We start from the raw sequence: 26895 nt of genomic DNA, 5'->3' as shown, positions 1-26895 counted from the left end.
AAATTTCAGAGCATATTCAAAAGCATGGATTAATTAGACAAAGCCAACATGGATTTAGTGAAGGGAAATCTTGCCTCGCCAATCTATTACATTTCTTTGAAGGGGTGAACAAACATGTGGATAAAGGTCGGCATTGTGTATCTGGATTTTCAAAAGGCGTTTGACAAAGTACCTCATGAAAGACTCCAGAGGAAATTGAAGAGTCATGGAATAGGAGGTAGTGTCCTATTGTGGATTAAAAACTGGTTAAAAGATAGAAAACAGAGAGTAGGGTTAAATGGTCAGTATTCTCAATGGAGAAGGGTAGATAGTGGGGTTCCTTAGGGGTCTGTGCTGGGACTGCTGCTTTTTAACATATTTATAAATGATCTAGAGATGGGAGTAACTAGTGAGGTAATTAAATTTGCTGGTGACACAAAGTTATTCAAAGTTGTTAAATCGCAAGAGGATTGTGAAAAATTACAAGAGAACCTTATGAGAGTGGGAGACTGGACGTCTAAATGGCAGATGACGTTTAATGTGAGCAAGTGCAAAGTGATGCATGTGGGAAAGAGGAACCCGAATTATAGCTACGTCATGTAAGGTTCCACGTTAGGAGTCACGGACCAAGAAAGGGATCTAGGTGTCGTTGTTGATGATACGTTGAAACCTTCTAGTGTGCTGCTGCAGCTAAGAAAGCAAATAGAATGTTAGGTATTATTAGGAAAGAAATGGAAAACAAAAATGAGGACCTTATAATGCCTTTGTATCACTCCATGGTGCGCCTGCACCTCAAATATTGTGTGCAATTCTGGTCACTGCATGTCAAAAAAGTTATAGTGGAATTAGAAAAGGGCAACGAAAATGATAAAGGGGTTGGGATGACTTCCCTATGAGAAAAGGTTGAAGCAGTTAGGGCACTTCAGCTTGGAGAAAAGACAGCTGAGGGGAGATATGATAGATATGATAGAGGTCTATAAAATAATGAGTGGAATGGGTAGACGTGAATTGCTTGTTTACTCTTTCCAAAAATACTAGGACTAGGGGGCACGCAATGAAGCTACAAAGTAGTACATTTAAAATGAATTGGAGAAAATATTTCTTCACTGAACGTGTAATTAAAGTCTGGTATTCTTTAAAAGCAGTTAGCTTAGTGGGGTTTAAAAAGGGTTTGGCTAGCTTCATTAAAAAAAAATCTGTTAAGCTATTATTAAAATGGATAAGCAGTAAAAAATGTATTGTACTGTTTTGGGATCCTGCCAGGTACTTGTAACCTGGATTGGCCACTGTTGGAAATAGGATGCTGGGCTTGATGGACCTTCAGTCTATCCCAGTATGGCAATACTTATTTACTTTATGTACTTATCCATTAAAAGTGAACAGAAAACTCTACAGATAAACCCCAAACTAATTAAAACTACACAGAACACTATAGTTAAAGGATTAAAACTGCACCCTACAGACAACCCACATCTGACAAATCATCGTCCCCTGTCCTTATTCAACCAGGAACCATGTCATTATCCTTAGATACTTGTCGTTCTGTTCCAGTACATGGTATAAGAGGCCACAGAGAGCTTCTAGAACTCTCCACAACTAGGACGACAGGAAAGCAACATGAGCTGTAAGACAATTTTGTCCACTCAAACATCTTCTTTGTGCAGGGATTTGTCTGTTCCCTTGTATGATCTGTAGCTTCAGATGCATTTTAGATGAAAAGGATCTGCAGCTTCTAATACACGGTCTGTTGATGAACTGCCTGGATTACTGCAATTCTCTTTATAATGGCTTAGGGACCTCCTGAATAAAAAAATTATAGCTACTTCAGAACACTGTAGGTACAAATCTTTTGATAAAGCTCACAAAGAAAACAGTCCCATTCCCCTTCTCCATGTCCAGCACTGGGTTCCTAACACCTTTAGGCTTCAATTAACATAGTAACATAGTAGATGACGGCAGAAAAAGACCTGCACGGTCCATCTAGTCTGCCCAACAAGATAAACTCATATGTGCTACTTCTTGTGAGTACCTTACCTTGATTTGTATCTGCCATTTTCAGGACATAGACTGTAGAAGTCTTGCCCAGAACTAGCCCCACCACCCAAACACCAGCCCCGCCTCCCAATCTCGGCAATTCAAGATCGTACTTACACTTCATCTTCCCACATTATCCCTCGTACTATGCACTTTGCAGGCGTATCATGCATGCTTAGATCATCACAAACCAACATCCTTAGTTAACATGATGCATTGTGAAGTTACACACTGTATCACCCACTGCCTCTACCCTGATTTAGGCTGCTAGTTGACCTTAGCCCAGTGGCATAATGAGAGCGGGACGGTGGGGGCGGTCCGCCCCAGATGCATGCTGCAGGAGGGGTGCAAGGAGCAGCCACGTGGCTGTCGGCTCTGCTGGTTCACTGCTCCCTCTGTTGTTACTTCATGTTCCGGGGCAGAAAGGGAGCAGGGATCCAGTGAAGCCGACAGCCGCGCAGCTGCTCCCTGCACCCCAGCAGGTAGGAAGAATGCACCCCAGAGGGGGTATCGTGCTGCACCCGGGAGGGACGGATGGATGATGCTGCACCGGGGGGGGGGGGGTGCACAGCAGCGATCCACCCCGGGTGGCAGCCGACCAAGAAATGCCACTGTCTTAGCCTGGAGCCTACATATACAATGTTCAAAGACAACCTATGAACAGGGGACAAGCTATTGAAAAGCATTTATTCATATACCACGGCTGGAATCCTAATAAATCCGTTAACGTTCACTAGCACTCTGCATATAGTGATGTTGAATACTCTTACAGACTGTGCTGGCATAGCAGCAGAGGAAGGAGGGACAGAGTATGAGTGTTCCACCTAACTCTGCTTGCTGATATTCAGCCACTATCCACAAAGCTATACAGATAAATTTTGGCCTGCAAAAGACTGTCCTAACCTAAACCATATAACTATCAGGATAGTGTCTGAATATTGCTGTTAAACTGTTTGTGCCCAGGCAGAGGCTTAGGAAGGACCTTGGCCAAGGCCTAGGGTGGACCAAACAGGCGCTAAGCAAAACCCTAGCCACAAAACCCCGCACACTCAGTGCAAACAACTAGCACCACCAGAAAAGGGAGACAGACCACTCCCAAATGGGAACCCACTCGTACAGAGTCCAAGCATGCGGGCCACACGGCCCAACTGGAACCGAGTCACACACTGGGGAAGGGAAAAAGAACGAGGGGTCCCAAAAGGGACTGGCGCACATGCAATGCACACCGCACTAGCTAGTGACACAAGGGAAGGGTGACACGAGAAGCTGTCAGGTACAAGCTATGACCAGAGGAAGAGAAAGTCAAGAACAGAATGGGACAAAGAGTCTATAAGAGCGAAGCTCCACGGGAACACTCCAGGCTACACACAAATACACTAGGCTGTGCCACACAGCACCCAAAGGAAAAGGGAAGTCTCCTAAAGGAATACTACTACTACTATAAATCATTTCTATAGCGCTACCAGTCGTACGCAGCGCTTCACAATTAAACATGAAGAAAAGACAGTCCCTGCTCAAAAGAGCTTACAATCTAAATCAGGACAGACAGACAGGACCAATAAGGAAAAGGGTAGGACAGACATAAGGACACATAGGGAAAGGGACTATTGAAGAGAGGAAGACAAGATAAAGGTTACGAGCAAGTGACAAGTTAGGAGTCAAAAGCAGCATCAAACAAGTAGGCCTGTAGCCCGGATTTGAAGGCAGCCAGGGATGGAGCTAGACATAACGGCTCAGGAAGCCTATTCCAGGCATAAGGTGCAGCGAGATAAAAGGATCGGAGTCTGGAGTTAGCGATGGAGGAGAAGGGTGCAATTAGGAGAGATTTGCCTAGTGAACGGAGTTCTTGGGAAGGAGTGTAGGGAGAGATGAGGGTGGAGAGGTACTGAGGGGCTGCAGAGCGAATGCACTTATAAGTCAATAAGAGGAGCTTGAATTTTATATGGAAATGGATAGGGAGCCAGTGAAGTGACTTCAGAAGAGGGCTGATATGGGCATAATGACTTTGGCGAAATATTAGTCATGCAGCAGAATTTTGAACAGATTGAAGAGGAGAGAGGTGGCTGAGTGGAAGACCTGTGAGAAGCAAGTTGCAGTAATCTAAGCGAGAGGTGATGAGAGTGTGGATGAGGGTTCTGGTAGCGTGTTCAGAAAGGAAAGGGCGAATTTTGGCGATATTATAAAGGAAGAAATGACAAGTTCTAGCAATCTGTTGAATATGTGCAGAGAAGGAGAGGGAGGAGTCGAAGATGACCCCAAGGTTACGAGCAGATGTGTCACGGTGGTGACTGTTTCCTTGTCTGTGCTCACCTCACCATCTGGTGGCCTGAACCGGTGGCTGCTGTGAACTGTCACACATTCCAGATTTCAGCCCAGTCCGGTCCGTATCTTCCAGGCTGCCAGACTTGCTTTTCTTGTTTGTGCCTGAACAGCACCCGTAGCTGCCTTGTGATTCCTGCAGCTGAACTTCAGCTGCTGATGGGCTTTATTAGCCACCTGGAAAACTTCTGTGTTTGCCTTTGCATCATCTAAGGTTCCTGGTATGTGGGTGTGCTCTGTGCACTTCTGCCTAGTCCAGTTCTAGTCTGAGTTTCTTGCCTGGTTCTAGTTTGTTTGTGTGTAGTTAGCTTTGGTTTTATTGCTTAGTTCCTAGTCTTGTTTCTGGTCTGTATTTCCTTGTCTTGTGTCTGTGTTCCTTTTTAGTGGCTGCTTGGCAGCTTTCATTCCTGACTCTCACCTGTCCGTGTTTCTGTCTTAGTGGCTGCCTGGCAGCTTTCAGTCCTGACTCTGTTGTGTGTTTCCTGTTGGTATCCAGTTCCTGCCCTGTCCTGTAAGTCCTGCTGGCCGCCTGCACCCAGGGGCTCAACTCCTGGGGAACGGCGGTCAAGCGCAGGTGAAGTCTAGCTGTTCCTGCTCTGCCTGTCCCAGCTTGTTTGCCTCTGCTGCAACTCCAGTCCGGAATTCCAGTCCTGTTCTGCCTTGCCTCTGGTTTGGGGGTGGTTTTGCCTGCCACCGCTGCTCCAAGCAGTGGTCCAAGAGCTCACAAACCCTGTGCTTCTGTGAGAAGCCTGACAAGATGAGACAGGAAGAATGAGCGTGTTGTTGACATAAACAGAGAATGGGGGAAGGGGAGAGGTTGGTTTACGTGGGAAGATAAGGAGCTCAGTTTTGGACATATTGAGCTTCAGGTGGTGGTGAGACATCCAGGTAGCAATGTCAGAGAGGCAGGCAGATACCTTGGACTGGATTTCTGCCGAGATTTCTGGTGTGGAGAGGTAAATCTGGGAGTCATCAGCGTAAAGCTGATACTGAAAACCATGGGAAGAGATCAGAGCACCAAGGGAGGAAGTATAGATGGAGAAAAGGAGAGGTCCTAGGACGGATCCTTGAGGTACACCCACTGACAGTGGGATAGAAAAAGAGGAGGATCCACCAGAGTATACACTAAAAGTACGCTGTGAGAGATAAGAAGAAAACCATGAGAGAGCAGAATTCTGAAATCCAAGTGAGGACAGCGTATCAAGGAGTAGGCTGTGATCAACAGTATCAAAAGCAGCAGAAAGATTGATAAGGAGGAGAATAGAATAGAGCTCTTTGGATTTAGCCAGGAATAGATCATCGGAGACTTTAGCAAGTGCTGTTTCAGTTGAATGAAGGGGATGAAAGCCAGATTGGAGTGGATCAAGAATAGGTTGAGAAGAAAGAAAGTTGAGGCAGCGACGGTGGACAGCTCGTTCTAGTATCTTGGATAAGAAAGGGAGGAGGGAGATGGGGCAATAGTTGGAAGGAGAGGTAGGATCTAGAGAAGGTTTTTTGAGGAGTGGGGTGACTATGACATGTTTGAAAGCATCAGGGACAGTCGCAGTGGAAAGTGACAGATACAGAATACACAAGGCTGTGCTGCACAGCACTCAAGGAGAAGGGAAACCACTATAGGAATACACAGGACTGTGCCGCTTAGCACTCAAGGGTCAAGGGAATCCACAAACAAGAGTACGCAAGGCAGTGCCACGGAGTCAGATAACAGATACTAGAGACATAGGGAAAAGAAAGCAAACAGGAAAGGCTGCCTTTACATACACCAACCAGATAACTACTACTATTTAACATTTCTAGAGCGCTACAAAGTGTACGCAGCGCTGTACAAACACAGAAGACAGTCCCTGCTCAAAGAGCTTACAATCTAATAGACAAAAAGTAAAGCATTTAAATTTAAAATATTTAAGCAGTCAAGCACAAGAGAACAGTCACAGAAGGACAGAAGATGTTGAAGGGTGGTCAGTGTGATTAGGTGTAACTCTGGTTGGAGTAGTGGGAGAAGGTGATAGAAGAATAGAAATGGGTGAGGTAAAGTAATGAGTGGGTTGATAGGGAGGTTATATAAGACATGTCACTCTAGGGGTGGGTGGGTAGAGGGGTAGGGTGGGTAGGATTAAGTCTAAAGCAGGAGAAGGTATTCTCTGCAGCCTATCTGTGAGATGGAAAATGCTCTCTGAAGCTGCTGCTATAAGTTGTTAGTTTTCTCTCCCTGAAAGAGATCCAAGCCACACCCACGAAGATAAGGGCAATGTTCACAAGAATCAGGAGACAAGCACAGCAGACAAAGCGTAAAAGCAGGCTAAAGGGAAGGGCTACTAAACACAAGTCAGGGAGAGGCAGGCTTACACTGCAGTTAAAGGACAAAAGCTAACAAAGGGGAAAAACAAATAGCATTCTTGCCAGAACTCAGTCAGCACACAGAGACAGAGCAACAGAGCACCCACAGGTGCAGGGACGTAAGGTAATCAGGGAAAGCAGCTTAGCTAGGGAAACAAACAAGCATACGCTGGAAACAACCAGCACACAGAGAAGCTACGAGAAATGAGAGGAGTAAACAAACTCCCATGAAAGCACGGTGTGCTACAAGCACAGACAGAGAGAGGGTAACAGGCTTCAGGTGACAGGGATCAAATGCTAAAGCTTGGACTGTAGGGAAAGGTAGGTTTAAATAGATCTGACTTCTGACGTCTGCTGCCTCAGACATCAGCTCAATCCCTAACAGATCAATCAGAGGCGAGTCCCAGTCATTCCCCTGCCTGTCTAGCAGAATCATAACATATTAAACTGTCTATCACTCCTATATGTTATCTATCTTCATTATTATACGCCTGGGGTCTCTGTGATTTGCAACCCCTCCATTTAGGAAAATCATTCTGTTTTAGTTTAGCTATTGACTCCCTAATTTTTCTCTCTGTGTCTTTTAAACCATTTATTTCTTTATCAAAATTCTGTTTTTCTTTACCCTCTTTGATCTGTATACTCCTTTGCCAACCCACACAAAAAGCAGCTAATCAAATTAATGAACATTAGACATAAATGAACACATTTGTTTGTCCAAAACGTTCTGGGGATGCAGAGAGTTTGGTTTTCTCCTTCCAGTTGGGAAGCAGAATCATAACCCTGTACCTGTCCCAAGGTGCATTCCATGCCTCCTAGGAAATCATCCTCTCTGGGGCCGATGCTGCAGTGGCCATGGATATCGTACGCCTCGAAGCGCAGTTTCTGAGCCTCCTCGAAGTAGTAATCCACTGTGAAGACTTTGGAGAATACAGGGTGTAGGTTATTCTTAATAACCTCAGTCCTGTCCACCTGAAGCACAAAGAAAAAGGGAAAGTATTAACTGATGTCCCCAAAGGAGAAACAGTAGATGGTCCGTGCTCTTACCCATCATTCTGGTTCATTCTGTTGAATACAGTTTGCTTTTTTTTTCCAGATATTGGCCTTATTAGACTATCATTAGCCACAGGTTCAAACAATGTGGAAAACAGATTTCTCATTGAGATATATTCTTTTCATGCCCCAGCACCTTATATGTAATTTTTCTATTTCAAGCTACAACATTTTTAGATTTAATCATGTGTGGTATGAAACAGGCTCAAAGGGAGAAGTTATTTACTCTTTGAAAAAGTTCTAGGACTAGAGGACAGACCATTAAACTAACTAGATGCAGATTTAAAACAACTCATTCAACACACAGTTAAGCCGTGGTCCATATCAGTACATTATAGGTAGGTTATTCAAAGGATTGAACAAGTTTCCAGAGGACACCTCCTTTAACATCTCTAAGCCAGATAGGCCAAGGAAATAGCAAAACCTGGAAGAGAACAACAAGAAATGGATTTTCCCTTTAGGATGTGCAGGGTAATTCCAAGTGACCCAAACTGGGCACTCTTGGACACAGGATGCTTGGATCCAAAGACCTTTCATCTGAGTCAATATGGTATTTCCGATTCACTCTATTTTGCAGAGCAATTTTCAAAGCAAACCAGATGCATTAAAATGGATTAACAAGCCTAATCTGCTCTGTTTGAAAATTCGTATTCCTGTGCTCATTTCCAAGATGCTTCGAAAGTGTGGGAATAGCCAGGTCACCCTGAGTATTTCCAGAGTCATCTGTCAAAGGGTTTACCTTTAAACATTTCACAGAAAGGTCTAGAAAAGTGGAGGAAGAAGCAGAGAAGTACATCAGAGTGTAGGGAACATACAATGAGAGGCAAAGACACACAGAGAGAAAGAGAATGATGGAAGAAACTGGGGAAAGAAAAGAGGAGAAAAAACTAAGAGAATTAAAAAAAGGGCACAAGAGGAGACAGAGACAAAGCAAAAAGGTGAGAAATAAAAAGAAGGGCGAGAAAGAAGCAGAAAAAGTAAGGAGGACACAAAGACAAAGCAAAGATGTGAGAAAAGAAGGATGGGAGAAAGTGGGGAGAGAAAAAAGGAGAAAAAGTGAAGAGAAGAAGGACATGGGAGAACACAAAGACAAAGCAAAAAGGTGAGGGAGGAGAGGGGAGATAAAAGAGCGATGAGAAACAAGAAAGGGAGAGGAGAGAAATGGTGGAAGGAGGAGGGGAAGGGAGAAGCAAAGACTGTTGAAGGAAACACTCTTAAAAGCCAACTTGCACTGGTGGCACCCCATCCCCTCCACTGCATTGCTTCTGGTGCCCTCTCCCTTTCCTCCTCTCCCCCCCCCCCCCCACCCCGTAGTTCAGCAGCTCTCCATCTCTTGGCCTAGCATCTCTCCCTTCTCCAGTCTAATCTCTCTTTCCCCCCTCCTCTGTCCCCATCCGTGTGGGTCTGGCCCTCCTCCATCACCTCTCTCACTCCTACTACTACTACTACTACTAACTAGCATTTCTAAAGCGCTACTAGGGTTACGCAGCGCTGTACAATTTAAACATAGAAGGACAGTCCCTGCTCAAAGAGCTTACAATCTAAAAGACAAGAAAACAATCTAAAGACAAGTGAACAATCTAGAGGACGAGTGAACAGTTAGTCTGATAGGGTGGATAGATTGGGGTATTTTATATATCTCGAGTGGTTAGGCGCCGAAGGCAGCATTGAAGAGGTGAGTTTTAAGCAGAGATTTGAAGATGGGTAGGGAGGGGGCATGGCGTATGGGTAAAGGAAGATTGTTCCAGGCATGGGGTGAGGCAAGGCAGAATGGGCGGAGTCTGGAGTTGGCAGTGGTGGAGAAGGGTACTGAGAGAAGGGCCTTGTCCTGTGAGCGGAGGTTACGGGCGGGAACATAGGGGGAGATGAGGGTGGAGAGGTAGTGAGGAGCCGCAGACTGAGTGCATTTGTAGGTAAGGAGGAGGAGCTTGAATTGTATGCGATAACTGATCGGAAGCCAGTGAAGTGATTTGAGGAGAGGGGTGATATGAGTATATCGGTTTTGGCGGAATATAAGACGTGCAGCAGCGTTCTGAACTGAATGAAGGGGGGATAGATGGCTGAGTGGGAGGCCGGTGAGGAGTAAGTTGCAGTAATCAAGGCGAGAGGTAATGAGAGCGTGGACGAGAGTTCTGGTGGTGTGCTCAGAGAGGAAAGGGCGAATTTTGCTGATGTTGAAGAGGAAGAAGCGACAGGTCTTGGCAGTCTGTTGGATATGCGCAGAGAAGGAGAGGGAGGAGTCGAAAATGACTCCGAGGTTGCGGGCAGATGGGACAGGGAGGATAAGGGTGTTATCAACAGAGATAGAGAGTGGAGGAAGAGGAGAAGTGGGTTTAGGAGGAAAGACGAGGAGCTCGGTCTTGGACATGTTCAGCTTCAGGTGGCGGTTGGACATCCATGCCGCAATGTCGGATAAACAGGCCGATACCTTGGCCTGGGTCTCCACGGTGATGTCAGGTGTGGAGAGGTATAGCTGGGTGTCATCAGCATAAAGATGATACTGAAAACCATGAGACGAGATCCGTGTGGGTCTGGCCCTCCTCCATCACCTCTCTCACTCCCCTGCAGTCCTGTAAAATTCATGTTGGTTGACAACGGCGACAGCAGCAACGTGATAGGTTGCCTTAGGCCAGCCCCTGGGTCTTCCTTCTGCTGTGTCCCCCACCCATAGGAAATGCATCAGAGGAGGCAGGATGCAGCAGAGTTTAGGCCCAGGGGCTGGCTGAAGGCAGCCTGTCATGCTGCTGCTGTCCCTGGCAACCAACGTAAACTTTACAGGACGCTGGGGAGTGAGAGAGGCGAGGGAGCAATACTGGATCTGCGGGGGTGGGGGGGGAATAGATAAGGGGACAGACCGGATTGGGGGGGGGGGATGAGAAAAGGCCTAACCTTTAGACCATGTGAGATCAGAGGCTGGGTATTTTGGTGCCCTTAATCGCCGGTGTCCTGGGCCAGAGCCTCACCTGGTCCAATGGTTAAGCCAGCCCTGCTCGGTATACCCTCTGCCTGTCTTCCTGTTATTTCACTCCGTAGCCTGGAGGATGACATTTTGCCAGATGCACTGTGCCCTTCCCAAGGGCAGTCATAATTCCTTTGCAGGAATTAGACGCTCTCTTCCTTACATTACTATACAAGTTATGGAGTTCTTTCCCTGACTCTTGTATCCGTCTCCAAGCCTCTTAAGGAACAGAACTGCACCTTTCTCTTTGACCCTTCACTGCTGTCAAAACAGGACCTGTATGTAAGTCACCTTGAGATACAACTGGAAAAGGCACGACCTAAAAACCAGGGGGTCCAATATTCAAAATGGTGGGAGGGGGTTAGTGACCACTGGGGGAGTAAGGGGAGGTCATCCCCGATTCCATCCGGTGGTCATCTGCTCTGTTCGGGCACCTTTTCACAGTTTGGTCATGAAAACAAATGGACCAAGTAAAGTCGGCCAAGTGCTCGTCAGGGACGCCCTTCTTTTTTCCATTATCAGCCAAGGACGCCCATCTCCTAATCACGCCTCAGTCCCGCCTTCGCTACCCTGCCGACACGCTCCCGTGAACTTTGGTCGTCCCCGCGACGGAAAGCCATCCAGGGTGTCAAAAAATCGGCTTTCAATTATGTCGATTTGGGCGGCCTTGCGAGAAGGGCGCCCATCTCTCGATTTGTGTTGAAAGATGGGCGCCCTTCTCCTTCGAAAATAAGCTGGATAGTAACATAGTAGATGATGGCAGAAAAAGACCTGCACGGTCCATCCAGTCTGCCCAACAAAATAAACTCATATGTGCTACTTTTTGTGTATACCTTACCTTGATTTGTATCTGCCATTTTCAGGGCACAGACCGTAGAAGTCTGCCCAGCACTAGCCCCGCCTCCCAACCACCAGCCTCGCCTCCCACCACCGGCTCTGCCACCCAATCTCGGCTAAGCTTCTGAGGATCCATTCCTTCTAGCAGGTCGGGAGGGGATATTCAGTGACACCTAACCAGACAGTGCCACTGAATATCCTGTCCTCCTGCCACAGTACTCACTGGCTTGTGCTGACGTGGTCCAGGAGCACCGACGACATTCATTAGCGACCACAGCAAGTAGGATCACGTAATTATCAGTTCTAACTTTACTCAGGGGCCATTTCACTAAGCCGCGTAAGCGTCTACGTGGGCCCAACATGTGCCAAATTGGAGTTACTGCACGGCTACCACATGGCTCTTGCGGTATTTTCATTTTTGCCGCACATCCGATACACGCAGCCGAAAAATCATTTTTATTTTCTGCCGCACGTATTGGAAGCACCAAGTGGCCTTTGGCAGGTGTAAAGTCATTACCGCCCAGTTACCACATGAGACTTTACCGCTAGGTCAATATGGCTGACGGTAAGGTCTCAGACCCAAAATGGATACGTAGCGATTTTCATTTTGCCGCACGTCCATTTTCGGCAAAAATTTTAAAAAGGCCTTTTTTACAAGTGCGCTGAAAAATGATTCTGCGGGCACCCAAAACCCACGCCTACACTACCGCAGGCCATTTTTCAGCCCACCTTAGTAAAAGGATCCCTCAGTCAGCTATGTGGGTGGGGCACTGAATATCAGACATACCTGGACAACTTCTACCAAAGGACCGGTGCCAAGATTTCAGCTTTCTTTTTTAAAGACTTTCCAGTCAATATTCAGCTGCTGGCGGGTCAGCGTTTTTTTAAACACTGACCGTTACTGGCTAAATTAGACCCAGATATTCAATGCTGTGCCATGTCCAGGTCTGACCAGACTCCTGATCCATCTGGAAAATGGCCACTGTGAGCTCTAGTGGTAGTCTCACAGTACTACCACTAGAGGGCAGACATCCACATATGGAATAACATAATTTTACATTCCGCTATATACCTTCCGGTTCAATGCGGATCACAATAAAAAGACTGGTCATTTCCAGGAAGTACATAAACGATTGATTCAAAGCAGAGTAATTACAGAGTTATTAAATGTCTTAAATATGTAGGTTTTTATCTGTTTCCAAAACTGTCTATAATTGATCATGGAAGATCATATGCTTTGGATAGATTTGTCTAAACAAGCTGCCCAATAGGAAAAGAGCATCTAAAAGTTTAGTCCTTTTCTTTAAATATTGTATTGATGGATAAGCAAATAAAGCTAACGATCTAGTAATTCTAGATTTCTGTAACAAAACAAATTGATACATAAGATATGAAGGGGTAAGACCGTATAAATCTGGTACAGGAAACGTAAAATTTAAATCTCAATCTGGCCTGTATAAGGAGCCATTGCAAATTTCTACAGTATTGAGAAACCGAGTCATATTTTGATAGTGAATAAATGCCACATTTTGAACAGTCTGTAATTTCTTCAAAATTTGTTCAGATGTCCTATATAATAATTTGCACCTACGTCTGGATGCCTGGGTTTGTAACACAGTTCCCATTGGTCCGCCCTGGGGATGATGTCACAGGGCGGACCAATGGGAAGTGAGAGGGGAGAAAAGCCAGCACCAGCCACTGGAGGTGAGTACAGAATGGGGCCCCCCGAATTCTATGACCCCCTACCTCCCTCCCTCCCTTCTTCCACTCCCATCCGAGTTCCACGGCCCCCCTCTCCTGCGAGTTCCACCGCCCCGAGTTCCAGGACCCCCTACCTCCTTCAACTGCCATCCGAGTTCCACGCCCCCCCTCTCCTCCGAGTTCCACCGCCCCGCGCCTCCCTCCCTCTCTCTCTCTTTGGCCTCCGAGTGCAAGCAGGACGTGTGCGGCAACCCCTCCCCTTTGTAAGTCGTAAGTGCCGGCTGTTCTTTAAAACTTTTTACCTCCTGGTCTGCCGGCAACAGTGAAATGGAGCAGGCACAGCGCCTTCAGACTGCCTTCGCTTTCGCTTCTGTTGTATCGCTCCATGGTGCGACCGCACCTGGAGTATTGTGTTCAGTACTGGTCTCCGTATCTCAAAAAAGATATAGTAGAATTGGAAAAGGTACAGCGAAGGGCGACGAAAATGATAGTGGGGATGGGACGACTTTCCTATGAAGAGAGGCTGAGAAGGCTAGGGCTTTTTAGCTTGGAGAAGAGACGGCTGAGGGGAGATATGATAGAAGTGTATAAAATAATGAGTGGAATGGATCGGGTGGATGTGAAGCGACTGTTCACGCTATCCAAAAATACTAGGACTAGAGGGCATGAGTTGAAGCTACAGTGTGGTAAATTTAAAACGAATCGGAGAAAATTTTTCTTCACCCAACGTGTAATTAGACTCTGGAATTCGTTGCCGGAGAACGTGGTACGGGCGGTTAGCTTGACGGAGTTTAAAAAGGGGTTAGATAGATTCCTAAAGGACAAGTCCATAGACTGCTATTAAATGGACTTGGAAAAATTCCGCATTTTTAGGTATAACTTGTCTGGAATGTTTTTACGTTTGGGGAGCGTGCCAGGTGCCCTTGACCTGGATTGGCCACTGTCGGTGACAGGATGCTGGGCTAGATGGACCTTTGGTCTTTCCCAGTATGGCACTACTTATATACTTATGTACTTATGTAGCTGTGCCTCTGGTCCCGCCCTTTCGCAAACAGGAAATGAGGGCAGGACCAGAGGCAGAGCTGAAACAGAAGCGAAAGCGAAGGCAGTCTGAAGCACCATGCCATGCCTGCTCCACTTCACTGTTGCCAGCAGACCACAAGGTATAACGTTTTACAGAACAGCCAGCACTTATGAATGGGAGGGGCAGCCGCACACGTCCTGCTTCCACTGGGAGGCCAAAGACAGAGAGGGAGGGAGGCATGAGGTTGTGGAACTCGGAGGGCAGGGGACAAGAGAGGGGGGAGGGGGACCTAGAACTCGGAGGACAGGGAGGGAGGCAGGTTGGGGTGCATGTTACTCAGAGGGAGGGAGGGAGGCAGGTAGGGGGGCATGGAACTCGGAGGGGAGGGGGGCTGGAACTCGGAGGAGAGAGAGAGGGAGGGAGGTAGGGAGGGGGCCCTAGAACCTTGCTAGTGCCCGTTTCATTTCTGTTGGAAACGGGCCTCTTTTACTAGTTCCTAAATAAATGATGTTATGATAACCTAAGGAGGTCAAAATCAAAGATTGTATTATAAGCTGAAAGTGTTTTTGATCAAAATATTTTCTTACACATCGTAAATTTTGCATCAACAAAAGTGATCTTTGTATTAGTTTAGAAATCTGCGAATTCATATAGAGAAGAAAAATTGTATAAATTTTGATTGATCATCACAGAGGTTCAGTTTCTTCTCTAGAGTGACTAACTAACAGAAATTTTGTTTTATTCTGAATTCAATTTTAACTTATGTTGTTTCATGCAAGAATCTACATAAGTACATAAGTATTGCCTTACTGGGAAAAGACCAAAGGTCCATCGAGCCCAGCATCCTGTTTCCAACAGTGGCCAATCCAGATCACAAATACCTGGCAAGATCCCAAAAATGTACAAAACATTTTATACTGCTTATCCCAGAAATAGTGGATTTTCCTTAAGTCCATTTAATAACGGTCTATGGACTTTTCCTTTAGGAAACCGTCCAAACCCTTTTTAAACTCTGCCAAGCTAACCACCTTCACTACGTTCTCCGGCAACGAATTCCAGAGTTTAATTATGCGTTGGGTGAAGAAAATGTTTCTCCTATTTGTTTTAAATTTACTACACTGTAGTTTCATCGCATGCCCCCTAGTCCTAGCGGTTTACAATCTTAGGGCCCTGTTTACTAAGGTGCATTAGTGTTTTTAGCGCACAAACCATGTAGGTGCCTATAGGGATATTGTAGGCACGTACATGGTTAATGTGCGTTAAAAATGTCAACGCACCTATAACGCTGCTTAGTAAACAGGGCCCTAAGTCATGATTCTCCACGAGGTCCTTTTACTAAGCCGCGGTAAAAAAGTGGCCTGCGGTAGTGTAGGCACGAGTTATGGGCGCGCAAAGAATTATTTTTCAGTGTGCCTATAAAAAAGGCCTCTTTTCCTCCCCCCCCCCCCCTGAAAATGGAAGTGCGGCAAAATCAAAATTGCCACGCATCCATTTTGGGTCTTAGACCTTACCGCCAGCCATAGACCTAGCAGTAAAGAATTTGTGCAGTAATCACCTACGCGTGTCAGATGCCACTTGGCGCACGACTGCTATGCGGGCCAGAAAATTAAAAAAATATCTTGCGGACGCGCACCAAAAATGAAATTACCACAAGAGCCACGCGGTAGTCGGGCAGTAAGTCTATTTTGGCGTGCAGACGCTTACGTGGCTTAGGAAAAGGGGCCCATGACCGCCACTAAATCCAATCAGCCTCTAGATCCAGAACCTTCTTTCCCATACTACAAGCATTAGTATTACACAGCTTTGCAGATTTTGCCGTTCTGTCTAGGGAATATGCAGGAATGTAGAATTACGAACAGTACTGCTGTTTATTGTAGAACACGTCATTGTATGATAATGATAAAATTCGAATACTGATGTGAATGAGGAGGCTGGAGGGGATAGGTAAGAGGAACTGGTATTGTGGAATTCTTTTGGTGTAGTGGGTAAATGTGAAATAGTGAAAGTAACATACAGTAATACCTCGGTTTTCATCGATAATCCGTCCGAAAACAATCGGTGAAATGCGAAACAGACGAAAACCGAGGCAATTATTTCCATATGAATCAATGCGCGGGGTGATGCTCACACACCGAGAAACAACGCCACACTGAGCAGGAGAACGCGTGGATTGCCCTTTGTTTTTGCAGAATTAGCAGCGAGGTCACGTGGGCATGCCGACGAAATCCGAGGCAACCAACGAAATCCAAGACAAATTTATCGCGGAAAAAAAAATTGACGAAAACCGAAACCGACGATAACCGAAGTCAACGAAAACTGAGGTATTGCTGTATATCGCTTATTTCACTTGATATACCGTTTCTCTTGAAGTCAAACCAAAACGGTTTACAATATAAAAATAAAACAAATTAAAACAACATAAAACAAAAGGAATGCCAAGACCAGTCAACATTAGCACAAACATTCTCTAGATTCAAACCAATCACAAGCATTTATCTAAAATCCAAATTCAACTATATTTATGTTAATATAGAATCATCATTTGCATTTTCCTTTTCTCGTTGCAGAAGATCTGTCAGAAAAACTGAATAATTGAGGACAGTTTATTGTCCAAAAGCCAAACTGAAAAGAGCCACAAAGCCTTTGTTGAAGCAATGAAAATACGGTCAAGCAAATTATAGCCGTTATCATCCAAGTGCAAAAACTTTCCTATCTGGTTAAGGTCATTGAAGACTGGTTGTGTGTCGATTTGTGGATTTTATAGACACTCATGATGTATCGGATCCTTCTCAATAAGACGCAGAAGCTGTACTGCTATCAGTATCTGATGATCTGCTATTTTGGACAGACAGGGGTCAGAGTGCAATTCTGTTGATTGATTTAACTGCTGCTTTCGATACAATTAGCCATGGCTTGCTCAGCAATGAACGGAAGGGTATGGGGGTTCAGTTTTGGCATGGTTTAGGTCTTGCTTGGAGCCCAGACAACACTGGGTGATGCTCAGTCCATGGAGCTCCCAGAACTGGAAGCTGTCCAGGAGAGTTCCTCTCCCTATTTAATCTGTATATAAGACCTTTGTGCAATGTGCTGAAAGAATCAGGCTGCACTTAGTACGTGTTTGCAAATGAAATGCAAAGCTTTGCCCTGTTGAAGAGAGGAGTAAGGAGTTGGGGAAAATGAATCATTGTTTGGAAAAGGTCACAGTTTGACTTTGGAAATGTCAAACAAAGGCAATATGAATTGGAGACAATGTTCCTCATGGATACCGATCTCTGGTTGGACGATATTTGTGTTCCACGAGTGTCACAGGTAAAGGATCATGGGGAGTGGCTTCACTGTTCTTAGCGTTGTGAGTCAATTGTGTTTTGTACAACTTTGCATATTACGATAACTGCAAATGTATGTGTCTTTTTCAAATTTGCTGACTACTGTGAATGGCTCAGCCCCTGCACTTGGATCTTATCCAAAAAGAGGCCAAGATGTGATCAGTTACCAAAATTTGTCTTGCAAGTGCTTAACCAACCCCATCATAAAGGTAGCTTCTCACCATTTCATAGGAACATATGAAAAGCCATGTTGAGTCGGGGCAAGGTCCATTGAGCCCAGCATCCTGTCTCCAATAGTGGCCAGTTCACAAGTACCCAACAGATCCAAAAAAGTAGATCACTTTTATCATAGCTCATTTCAAGGCTTTCAGAAGTCTACCTAATAATTTTTATGGACTTTTCCTCCAGGAACATCCAAACTTCCTCTAGCAACAGATTCCACAACTTAATTATAAGCTGGATGAAAAAATACTTTCTACTTTTTGTTTTGAATCTTCTGGTTGTCAGTTTCATGGAGAATCCTCTTGTTTTAGTGTTCTTTGAAAAGTTAAACACCTGTTACCTATTTAATCATTACATCCTATCCCTGATTTTATAACCTTCTATCGCCTCTCAGTTATCTTTTTTTCAACTGCTTGCCCTGGGATTTATAGTACGGAGTGTTGCCACGATTTGGGTTTCCGCCAGGTTCTTGTGACCTGGCTTGGCCACTGTTTGGAAAACAGGATACTGGGCTAGATGGACCATTGGTCTGAGCCAGTATGGCTACTCTTATGTTCTAACTAAGGGGCCCTTTAACTAAGGTGTGTCGAAAAGTGGGCTGCATGTTTTGGACACGCACAGGTCCATTTTTCAGCGCGGCTTGAAAAAAGGCCTTTTTTTGGTGGCTGAAAATGGGCATGCAGCAATATTAACACCAGCGCGCATCTATTTTCGGCCTGAGACCTTACCACCACCCATTGACTTAGCGGTAAGGTCTCACCCGCTAACCGGACAGTAAGCGTCAGCGTGCGTAAACTGCTGATTACCACCAGGTAAGTGCCACGTGGTAGAAAATAAATAAATATTTTCTACTGCGTGTTTTGGATGCGCATCAAAAATGGAATTACCGCCCAGGGCAACTGGTAGCCGGGTGGTGGTTCCAATTTGATCGCGTAGGCACCTACGCACCTTAGTAAAAGAGCTCCTAAGAGGAGGAGGAGCCTAGTGGTTAGTGCACTGGACTTTGATCCTGGGGAACTGAGTTCAATTCCCACTGCAGCTCCTTGTGACTCTGGGCAAGTCACTTAACCTTCTATTGCTCCTGGTACAAAATAAGTATCTGAATATATGTAAACCGCTTTGAATGTAGTTGCAAAAACCTCAGAAAGGCAGTATATCAAGTGCCATTAACAAGATTCCAGGCACAATCTCAAAGAGTAGCAACATTCCATGTAGAACCCCAAAGAATAGCAAGATTCCGGAATCCCAAGGAGTGGAAGAGTAGCCTAGTGGTTGCTACTATTTGAGATTCTAGTGGAGGAGTAGCCTAGTAGTTAGTGCAGCGGACTCTGAGTCTGCAGAACTGGGTTCGATTCCCACTGCAGCTCCTTGTGACTCTGGGCAAGTCACTTAACCCTCCATTGCCCCTGGTACAAAATAAGTACCTGAATATATGTAAACCGCTTTGAATGTAGTTGCAAAAACCTCAGAAAGGCAGTATATCAAGTCCCAGTTCCCTTTCCCTATTTGAGATTCTAAATGGAATGTTGCTACTATTGGAGATTCTGTTGCTACTATTTGAGATTCTATATGGAATGTTGTTATTATTGAGATTCTGTTGCTACTATTGGAGATTCTACATGGAATGTTGCTACTATTGAGATTCTGTTGCTACTATTTGAGATTTTACATGGAATGTTGCTATGTAGAAGCCTGCCCTTGCAGATCAGCAACGTGGCCGCACAGGCTTCTGTTTCTGTGAGTCTGACCATTCAGGTTTTTATCTGCTGTCACTTACTATGTTACCCCATTATGTATTTATAGATGACAGAAAGTTTAATATTTAAATGTATGATGTTCAGTTATGCATTTTTACAGTATCATTTTGGGGAGATCATGATTGTTGAGATTATTACATTTCATAGACAGGGTGGTGGAGGGTTGGAAAGTTTAACTCAGGGAGTGCAAGACTGAAGATTCATAGAGGATATCAATTCACCTTGCACCGGTTCTGTCACCCCCCACCCCTCCCCCTTCCCGCCACACACACACAAATAATCCTAAAAACTAAATGGAGTATTTTAAAATGAACCCACATTATAATAGGAAGCCAGCTTAAACCCATAACACAGGCAGGGTAGGATTCTTTCTAGGGTGTCCAATCACCGAACTGCCAGCAGCCTACATGAGCTTTCGTGTGAGGCCCAACCATAAGCTATTGAAATAGTCCAGTTGTGAAATGGCAACAGCCTGAAGCAGAGCATACCCCACCGACCCAACATAAAAATACCTGGTCACTTGCGACACAATGTAACCAAAGATCGTAACGGACATTATCTGACTCTTCTTTCCCCTCTCCCTCTCTAACTCCCCCCCCAACCGCACCTACCATACATGTAACTACCTTACATGTACCTCATTCTACTACAATATCACTTTGTATTCATTCATACCATGTATTTGTTCAGACCGTAATCGGCTAACATTGTTAACGGTAATATGTAAGCCACAGTCACAAGGAGCTGCAGTGGGAATCAAACTCAGTTCCCCAGGATCAAAGACCACTGCACTAACCACTAGGCTACTCCTAGTGGGATACAAATGTAACAAATCTAATATAATAATTTGCACCTCCAACATTCTGAAGCTGACTCCGTGGCAGCGTGGCAGTGAAGCCATGTAGTGTTCATAGGGTTCGTAATCGCCCCGCCCTCAATGGAACTCTGTATAGTTGCCAGGGAAAGAAACGTGAAATCAGAAGGAGAAGGGACCAACCACAGGCCTAGCACTTGCTGTCAGTGCCCCACCTTCAGAGGGAAGGCAAGGCTGCATATAATATTCACCCACCGGAAGTTCGTTCCCTCCCTCCGAGTTCCAGGGTCATTGTCTGTCCCCCCTCCCTCCCTCCCTCTCAATTCCAGGGCCCCCCCTCCCTCCCTCCCTTCCAGTTCCAGGCCCCCTCCCTCCGAATTTTAAAAGTCATCCTGACTTACCTCACGCAGTAAAAAGCATACAGGCTTGGCACTTACTTCAGTTTTTCCTTCTCTGTCTCTCAGCTCTGGTCCCGCCTTTGCGGAAACAGGAAATGAGGGTGGGACCAGAGCTGAGAGACAGAGAAGGAAAAACTGAAGTGCCGAGCCTGCACACTTTTTACCGCGCGAGGTAAGTCAGGATGACTTTTAAAATTCGGAGGGAGGGGGCCTGGAACTGGAAGGGAGGGAGGGAGGGACGACGACCCTGGAACTGGGAGGGAGGGGGGACCCTGGAACGTCCCTTAAAAACATTAATGGCAGAAGGTGATAACCTTGCTAGCACCCATTTCATTTCAATGAGAAACGGGCTTTTTTTTTTTACTAGCAATAATAATAATAACTGAAATCTAAGAATAGTCAAAGATGTTTAAGAAGCCGCAATTTAAACACCATGTCTGAACTATTCTAAGAAATGCATGACTCTAGCAACACCTCAAAGTCCTTCACTACTAATAACGGTAATTGTTCTGCCCCCATATTCATGGAGGCAGGGATGCATTGTTATGTATGAGTACTATTTGTATTCAATTGCATTGTCTGTGTATAGCTAACACTGTGTATTAGGGCTGTTATCCCTATAATTTGCAGCTCCTGTGATTGACTCCTTCTGAGAGCGTATCCTTCCTCTCTATGTGTATTGTGAGCTTTCCCTATTGGCTGTTAGCTCTGAGCTGGGGCCAGCCCTTCCTCTCTGCGCTGGGGGCTATGTGAGAGTGTCCCAGTCTCCCTAGCATGCTTTCATGATCAGTAGCTATTCTAGGGGCTAATCCCTCCGGAAACTACTTTGATACCATCAAAATTCTTCACCTTTTTCCAAGGCATTTCTTGAGTTATTTTCCCCTTTGAGTATTATAGCTTTACCTCTCAGCTGGGCTGAGATTCTGGCCATCTCTGTTTGTGCAGAGGACAACAATTCTTTCCAAGCAACTAAGCTGTAAGTTAATTTTCTTTGTTTGCTATGATTGCTACATTAAAGAAGCATTGGATTAAGAATTGAGAGTCTACTGGTAAAGTTTTTACTAGGGAATGGTTTAGCTGGCTTTTGAAGCTTTGTGACCATCACCTTGCCTAGAACAACACAGATGACTCCAACACACCTTCTTCAACTGACACTGATACTAACACTGTGCTGAGATAAGGAGTTGGTATAACATCTCTGATGGCCAGGTGGAGAGTGCCCACAAACTTGACAGAAACTCAGAACAAATATCACGGACTGTGAGAATCGTGTACTTCTATGGGGATTCCTAGAGGCTTCCAACACAACAGGACCCTACAGTCCACAACCAGCAACTAACTGCTTCCACAAAGCTGTTTTTCAGCTGAAGTCAGGCAGTCAAAGAATACAGGGGTTTTCAACCCAGTCCTCGGGGCACACCCAGCCAGTCAGGGTTTTCAGGATATCCTGACTGGCTGGGTGTGCCCAGAGGAATGGATTGAAAACCTCTGCATTAGAACATGAGCAAAGAAGGAAGAGGCAAAAACCAGCAGCATCCAGGAGTTATGATTAAGGACTCTTCCCAGCTTCAGTGAGTAATTCCACAACAGAGAATCTGATAAGCAGCAGTCTGGTAACTACTCTACACCAGGGGCGTAGCCAGACTTCGGCGGGAGGGGGGTCCAGAGCCCGAGGTGAGGGGGCACATTTTAGCCCCCCCCCACCATTGCTGACCCCCCCACCACCACCACCACCAACTTTGACTCCCCCCCACCCGCCGCCAACCCTCCATCGCCTACCTTTGCTGGTGGGGGACCCCAACCCCCGCCAGTCGTGCCGAGGTTCTCTTCTTCCCAATCCCGCGCAAGGCTTCATTCTGTTTCTGTGAGTCTAACGTCCTGCAAGTACAACATGCAAGACGTCAGACTAGAACGAAGCCTTGCGTGGGATTGGCAAGAAGAGGACCTCGGCTCGGCTGGCGGGGGTTGGGGTCCCCTGTCAGCAAAGGTAGGCGACGGCGGGTTGGCGGCGGGAGGGTGGGGTCAAGAGGGTCGTCGGTAGGGGGATCCAGGGGCAAATCTATGGGGGCCCAGGCCCCCGTGGCCCCATACTGGCTATGGCACTGCTCTACACACCACACATGGCAATCAACAAGCATAATAATCTGTAAATATAAGAGGCAGAACACGGGAGAAAAAGAAGTATGAAAAATTCCTGTGAATGCATGAAGGCAGCAAGCTCCCTCCCACCTACCTCTCTATCCATTGTCACAGGGATTGCATGAGATACCCTAACCCATCACACCTACCTCTCTATCCACTGTCCCTGAGATTCCATGAGATACCCCACCCCACCCCCATCACACCTCCATCCACGGTCCCAGGTGTTGCACGAGGTACCCACCCCCTCCCCACCCCCATCACACCTCCATCCACGGTCCCAAGTGTTGCACGAGGTACACCCCCACCATCACACTTACCTCCATCCACTGTCCCTGGGACTGCATGAGAAGCACTACACTGGGATCAGATTTGTTTAATGTGTCTCTGTCCAGCAGGTTTTTGCAGGAGACCCTCAGTTCCACCTTTGATACACAGGTAGCAGTGACGACCCCCAGAGGGGAAGAGGAAGCCGAATCACAGATTTCATTCATCATTAGAGAGGTATATGATGCTATCTCCCCACGGATTGGCAACCTCTTGGCAAGGGCACACACACCACCACCCAAAATCTCTGTATGCAGATGAGTGCTTTGGTTGATCCACTGAAAATAATTTATCCCGGGCACTGTTCTTACCCACTGCCACCCGGGCCTCTCACTGGACCAGCACTGTCACCGGAGATCCCACTAGGACCAGCAGCGTTACCATGGGAAGTCACCCAATCTGTCTTTCCTCTCCCCCCTCCCCCCAGCCTTGGGAGGCGTTCATGGATCACTCCCGTAGAAATCCAGATTCTGTTTTTCATCCAAGAGGATTCCTGACACTGGTAAGTTCTCCTCATCCAGGGCAGATGATAAATGTCACTGCTCCATCCTCCGGAACCCCAGGCAGCCGCAGTCCTTGGACTCTTTCTCTGCATCCATTTTTAATTCTGTGATCAGCCTTTCCTGGAACTGGAACGAATAAGGAGAGAGGGGATTATAGGGGGAATGTGCATTTCAGGGGCACAAACCCCAGGACTGAAGTTAAAGAATGGCTAGCAAAGGCCTCTTTACGTATAACAGAAGAACTGAAGGCTTGGCATTTATCACTTCCCAAGAATCCAAGGCCTGAAGCAGCAGACAGGAGAGGCAAGTTTCTCTGGATGAAGCTAAAATTGGAGGGGCCCCGTCTCTCAGGACTGAAACAGCAGAGCAGAGGGAGCGATGGCCGGAAAGAGATTTCCGGAAGGTCTCTGGTGCATGTAGATGGAAGGGAAGGTCCTCAGTCTGTGCCCTGCAATTTGAAAACACACAGGTTAGTTTGAGTCACTTTAACTGGTCGAAATTTGTAAACCAACAGAAAATTGGCACTCAGAATAGAATTACTTAGCATTTTACTGAGTATTCCTTGAACTAATTCACATTCATATTTCACATTCACGTCAACACTGCCTTTTGATGCCTGAACAAATGGAAGGTAATTAGAGCTCTGAATAGACTTGCCTGAATGAAAAACGGGCTGCAGGTTCCGGCCTGGAGAGATAACCCCCACCCTACTTTTCCATGGGAGTGTTGGAGGAGGCATCTCACATGTCTATCTGATGTGACAGCTCTGCCTAAGTGCAATGATTTTATCCACTTAAATACTGGACTGGGCTGGGGTGAGGTGAAGGGGAATGAATGCTCATTTCTGTGGGCAGGAATTAGTGACCGAGAGCTCACAGTGGGAAACCAGCCAAGCAAAATAACACATTGCTTGCAAATGCGGGTTCTGCAGGCAATATATTTTGATTCCAGATACATAAAATGCTTTCATTTTATAAATAGTTCCAATAAATGAGTTACGTTTTCATACCATTCTACATTAAAAACACAGAAACAGAAAAATGTAGGCAGATAAAGGCCAAAAGGTCTATCCAGTCTGCCCTTCCATGCCATCTACTCTCCCTGTCCGTACTAGTCCCAAGCTCTCTTGAATTCAGAAATTGTTTTCGTCTCCACCAGTTCCACCGGGAGACCGTTCCATGAATTCCCCCACCATTTCCATGAAGAAGTATTTCTTCAGGTTACTTCTAAGTCTATCCATTTTCACCTACGTAAGTACATAAGTATTGCCATACTGGGACAGACCGAAGGTCCATCAAGCCCAGCATCCTGTTTGCAACAGTGGCCAATCCAGGTCACAAGTACCTGGCAAGATCCCAAAACAGTACAATACATTTTATCCTGCTTATCCTAGAAATAAGCAATGGATTTTCCCCAAGTCCATTTTAATAATGGTCTATGGACTTTTCCTTTAAGAAGTTGGCCAAGCCTTTTTTAAAACCCCGCTAAGCTAACCGCCTTTACCACATTCTCTGGAAATGAATTCCAGAGTTTAATTACATGTTGAGTGAAGAAACATTTTCTCCGATTCGTTTTAAATTTACTACTTTGTAGCTTCATTGAATGCCCCCCCTAGTCCTGATATTTTCGGAAAGAGTAAACAGACGCTTCACGTCTACCCTTTCCACTCCACTTCATTCTATGCCCCCTGGTTGCAGAGCTTCCTTTCAATTGAAGGTGACTCACCTTCTGTGCATTTATTCCATGTAGGTATTTAAACATCTCTATCATATCTCCCCTCTCCCACCTTTATTCCAAAGAATACATATTGAGGTCTTTAAGTCTGTCCCCATACGCTTTATGACAAAGACCACTGACCATTTTAGGAGCCACTCTCTGACCTGACTCCATCCTGTATATATCTTTTTGAAGGTGGGGTCTCCAGAATTGTACACAATATTCTAAATGAGGTCTCCCCGGAGTCTTAAACAGGGGCATTTCACCTCCTTTTTCCTGCAGGCCATTCCTCTCCCTATGCACTCAAGCATCCTTGTAGATTTTCCCATTGCCTTTTCTGTTTGGCCACCTTAAAATCATCACATATGACCACACCCAACTGCCACTCCTTTCTCATGCACAAATGTTCTTCACCCTCTAAACTGTACCATCTCCTTGGGTTTCTGCAGCCCAAATGCATGACCCTGCATTAAATCTAAGCTGCCAAATTCCAAACCATTCCTCTGGCTTTGCTTCCTCATGTTATCCACACCATCAAGGGTGTCTACCCTATTGCAGATTTTGCATCATCTGTAAAGAGGCAAACCTTTCCAGACAGCCCTTCAGCAATATTGCTTACAAAAATGTTAAAAATAAACAGATCAAGGACCGACCCTTGCGGCACGCCACTGGTAACATCCTTTTCCTCAGAATGAGCTCCATTTACCACGTCCCCTTCCACTCAACCAGTTCCTAACCTAGTTTGTTACTTTAGGGCTATACTGAGATCACTCAGTTTACTTATTAATCATCTGTATGGAACAGTGTCAAAGGCTTTGCTAAAATCTAAGCATGCCATATCTAGAGCTCTCCCTCAAGCCAACTCTCTGGTCACCCAGTCAAAGAAATTAATCAGATTTGTTTGAAAAGACCTGCCTCTAGTGAAACCATGTTTCCTCGGGTTCTGTAATCCATTGGATTCCAAAAACTTTACTATTATCCATTTTATAAGTGCTTTCATTCATTTATTTACCACAGAAGTCAGACTTACTGACCTGTAGCTCCCGACCTCTTCCACTTTTGTGGAGAGGGACCGTTATCTGCTCTTCTCCAGTCCTCCGGGACCACTCCCGACTCTAGAGACGCATTGAGAAGGTCAGGCAGGCTAGAACTTCCCTAAGTTCCTTCAGTACCCTCGGACGGATGCCATCTGGCCCCATGGCTTTGCCCACCTTTAGTTTAGCCAGCTCCTCGTGAACACAGTCCTCTGAAAATTGTTCAGGGACTACCACCCTTGCATTCCTACTTGTCTTTGTACTGATACTGATCCATTCTTGTATTCCTCTACAACCTTACAGTTCAGTGCGGATCACATTTAACAAGAGTTCAGACAAAACCTGAAAAATCAGTAAAACAATTATAAAAAAAAAAAAGAGAGCTTATTAACTTCACATAATTGTATGAAAACAAT

General features: G+C 45.7%; 1 protein-coding gene across 1 annotated transcript in view; it reads right to left on the bottom strand.

Annotated features, from left to right (window-relative positions):
• The window catches only part of CPNE7 (copine 7), a 110539-nt gene extending 86977 nt beyond the window's left edge, over positions 1–23562 (bottom strand). The window contains exons 1-2 of the mRNA XM_030202750.1: positions 23220–23562; positions 7459–7641 (exon numbers count right to left, since the gene is read on the bottom strand). Coding sequence (XP_030058610.1) covers positions 7459–7641; positions 23220–23396 — 360 coding nt within the window. The 5' untranslated portion in view covers positions 23397–23562. The remainder of the gene's footprint in view (positions 1–7458; positions 7642–23219) is intronic.
• Between the last annotated feature and the right edge of the window lie 3333 nt (positions 23563–26895).

Source organism: Microcaecilia unicolor, chromosome 5 (genome assembly GCF_901765095.1).
Source record: "Microcaecilia unicolor chromosome 5, aMicUni1.1, whole genome shotgun sequence".
Lineage (NCBI taxonomy): Eukaryota > Metazoa > Chordata > Amphibia > Gymnophiona > Siphonopidae > Microcaecilia > Microcaecilia unicolor.
The sequence above is the reverse complement of the archived record's forward strand: the minus strand, read 5'-3'. Positions and strand labels throughout refer to the sequence as shown.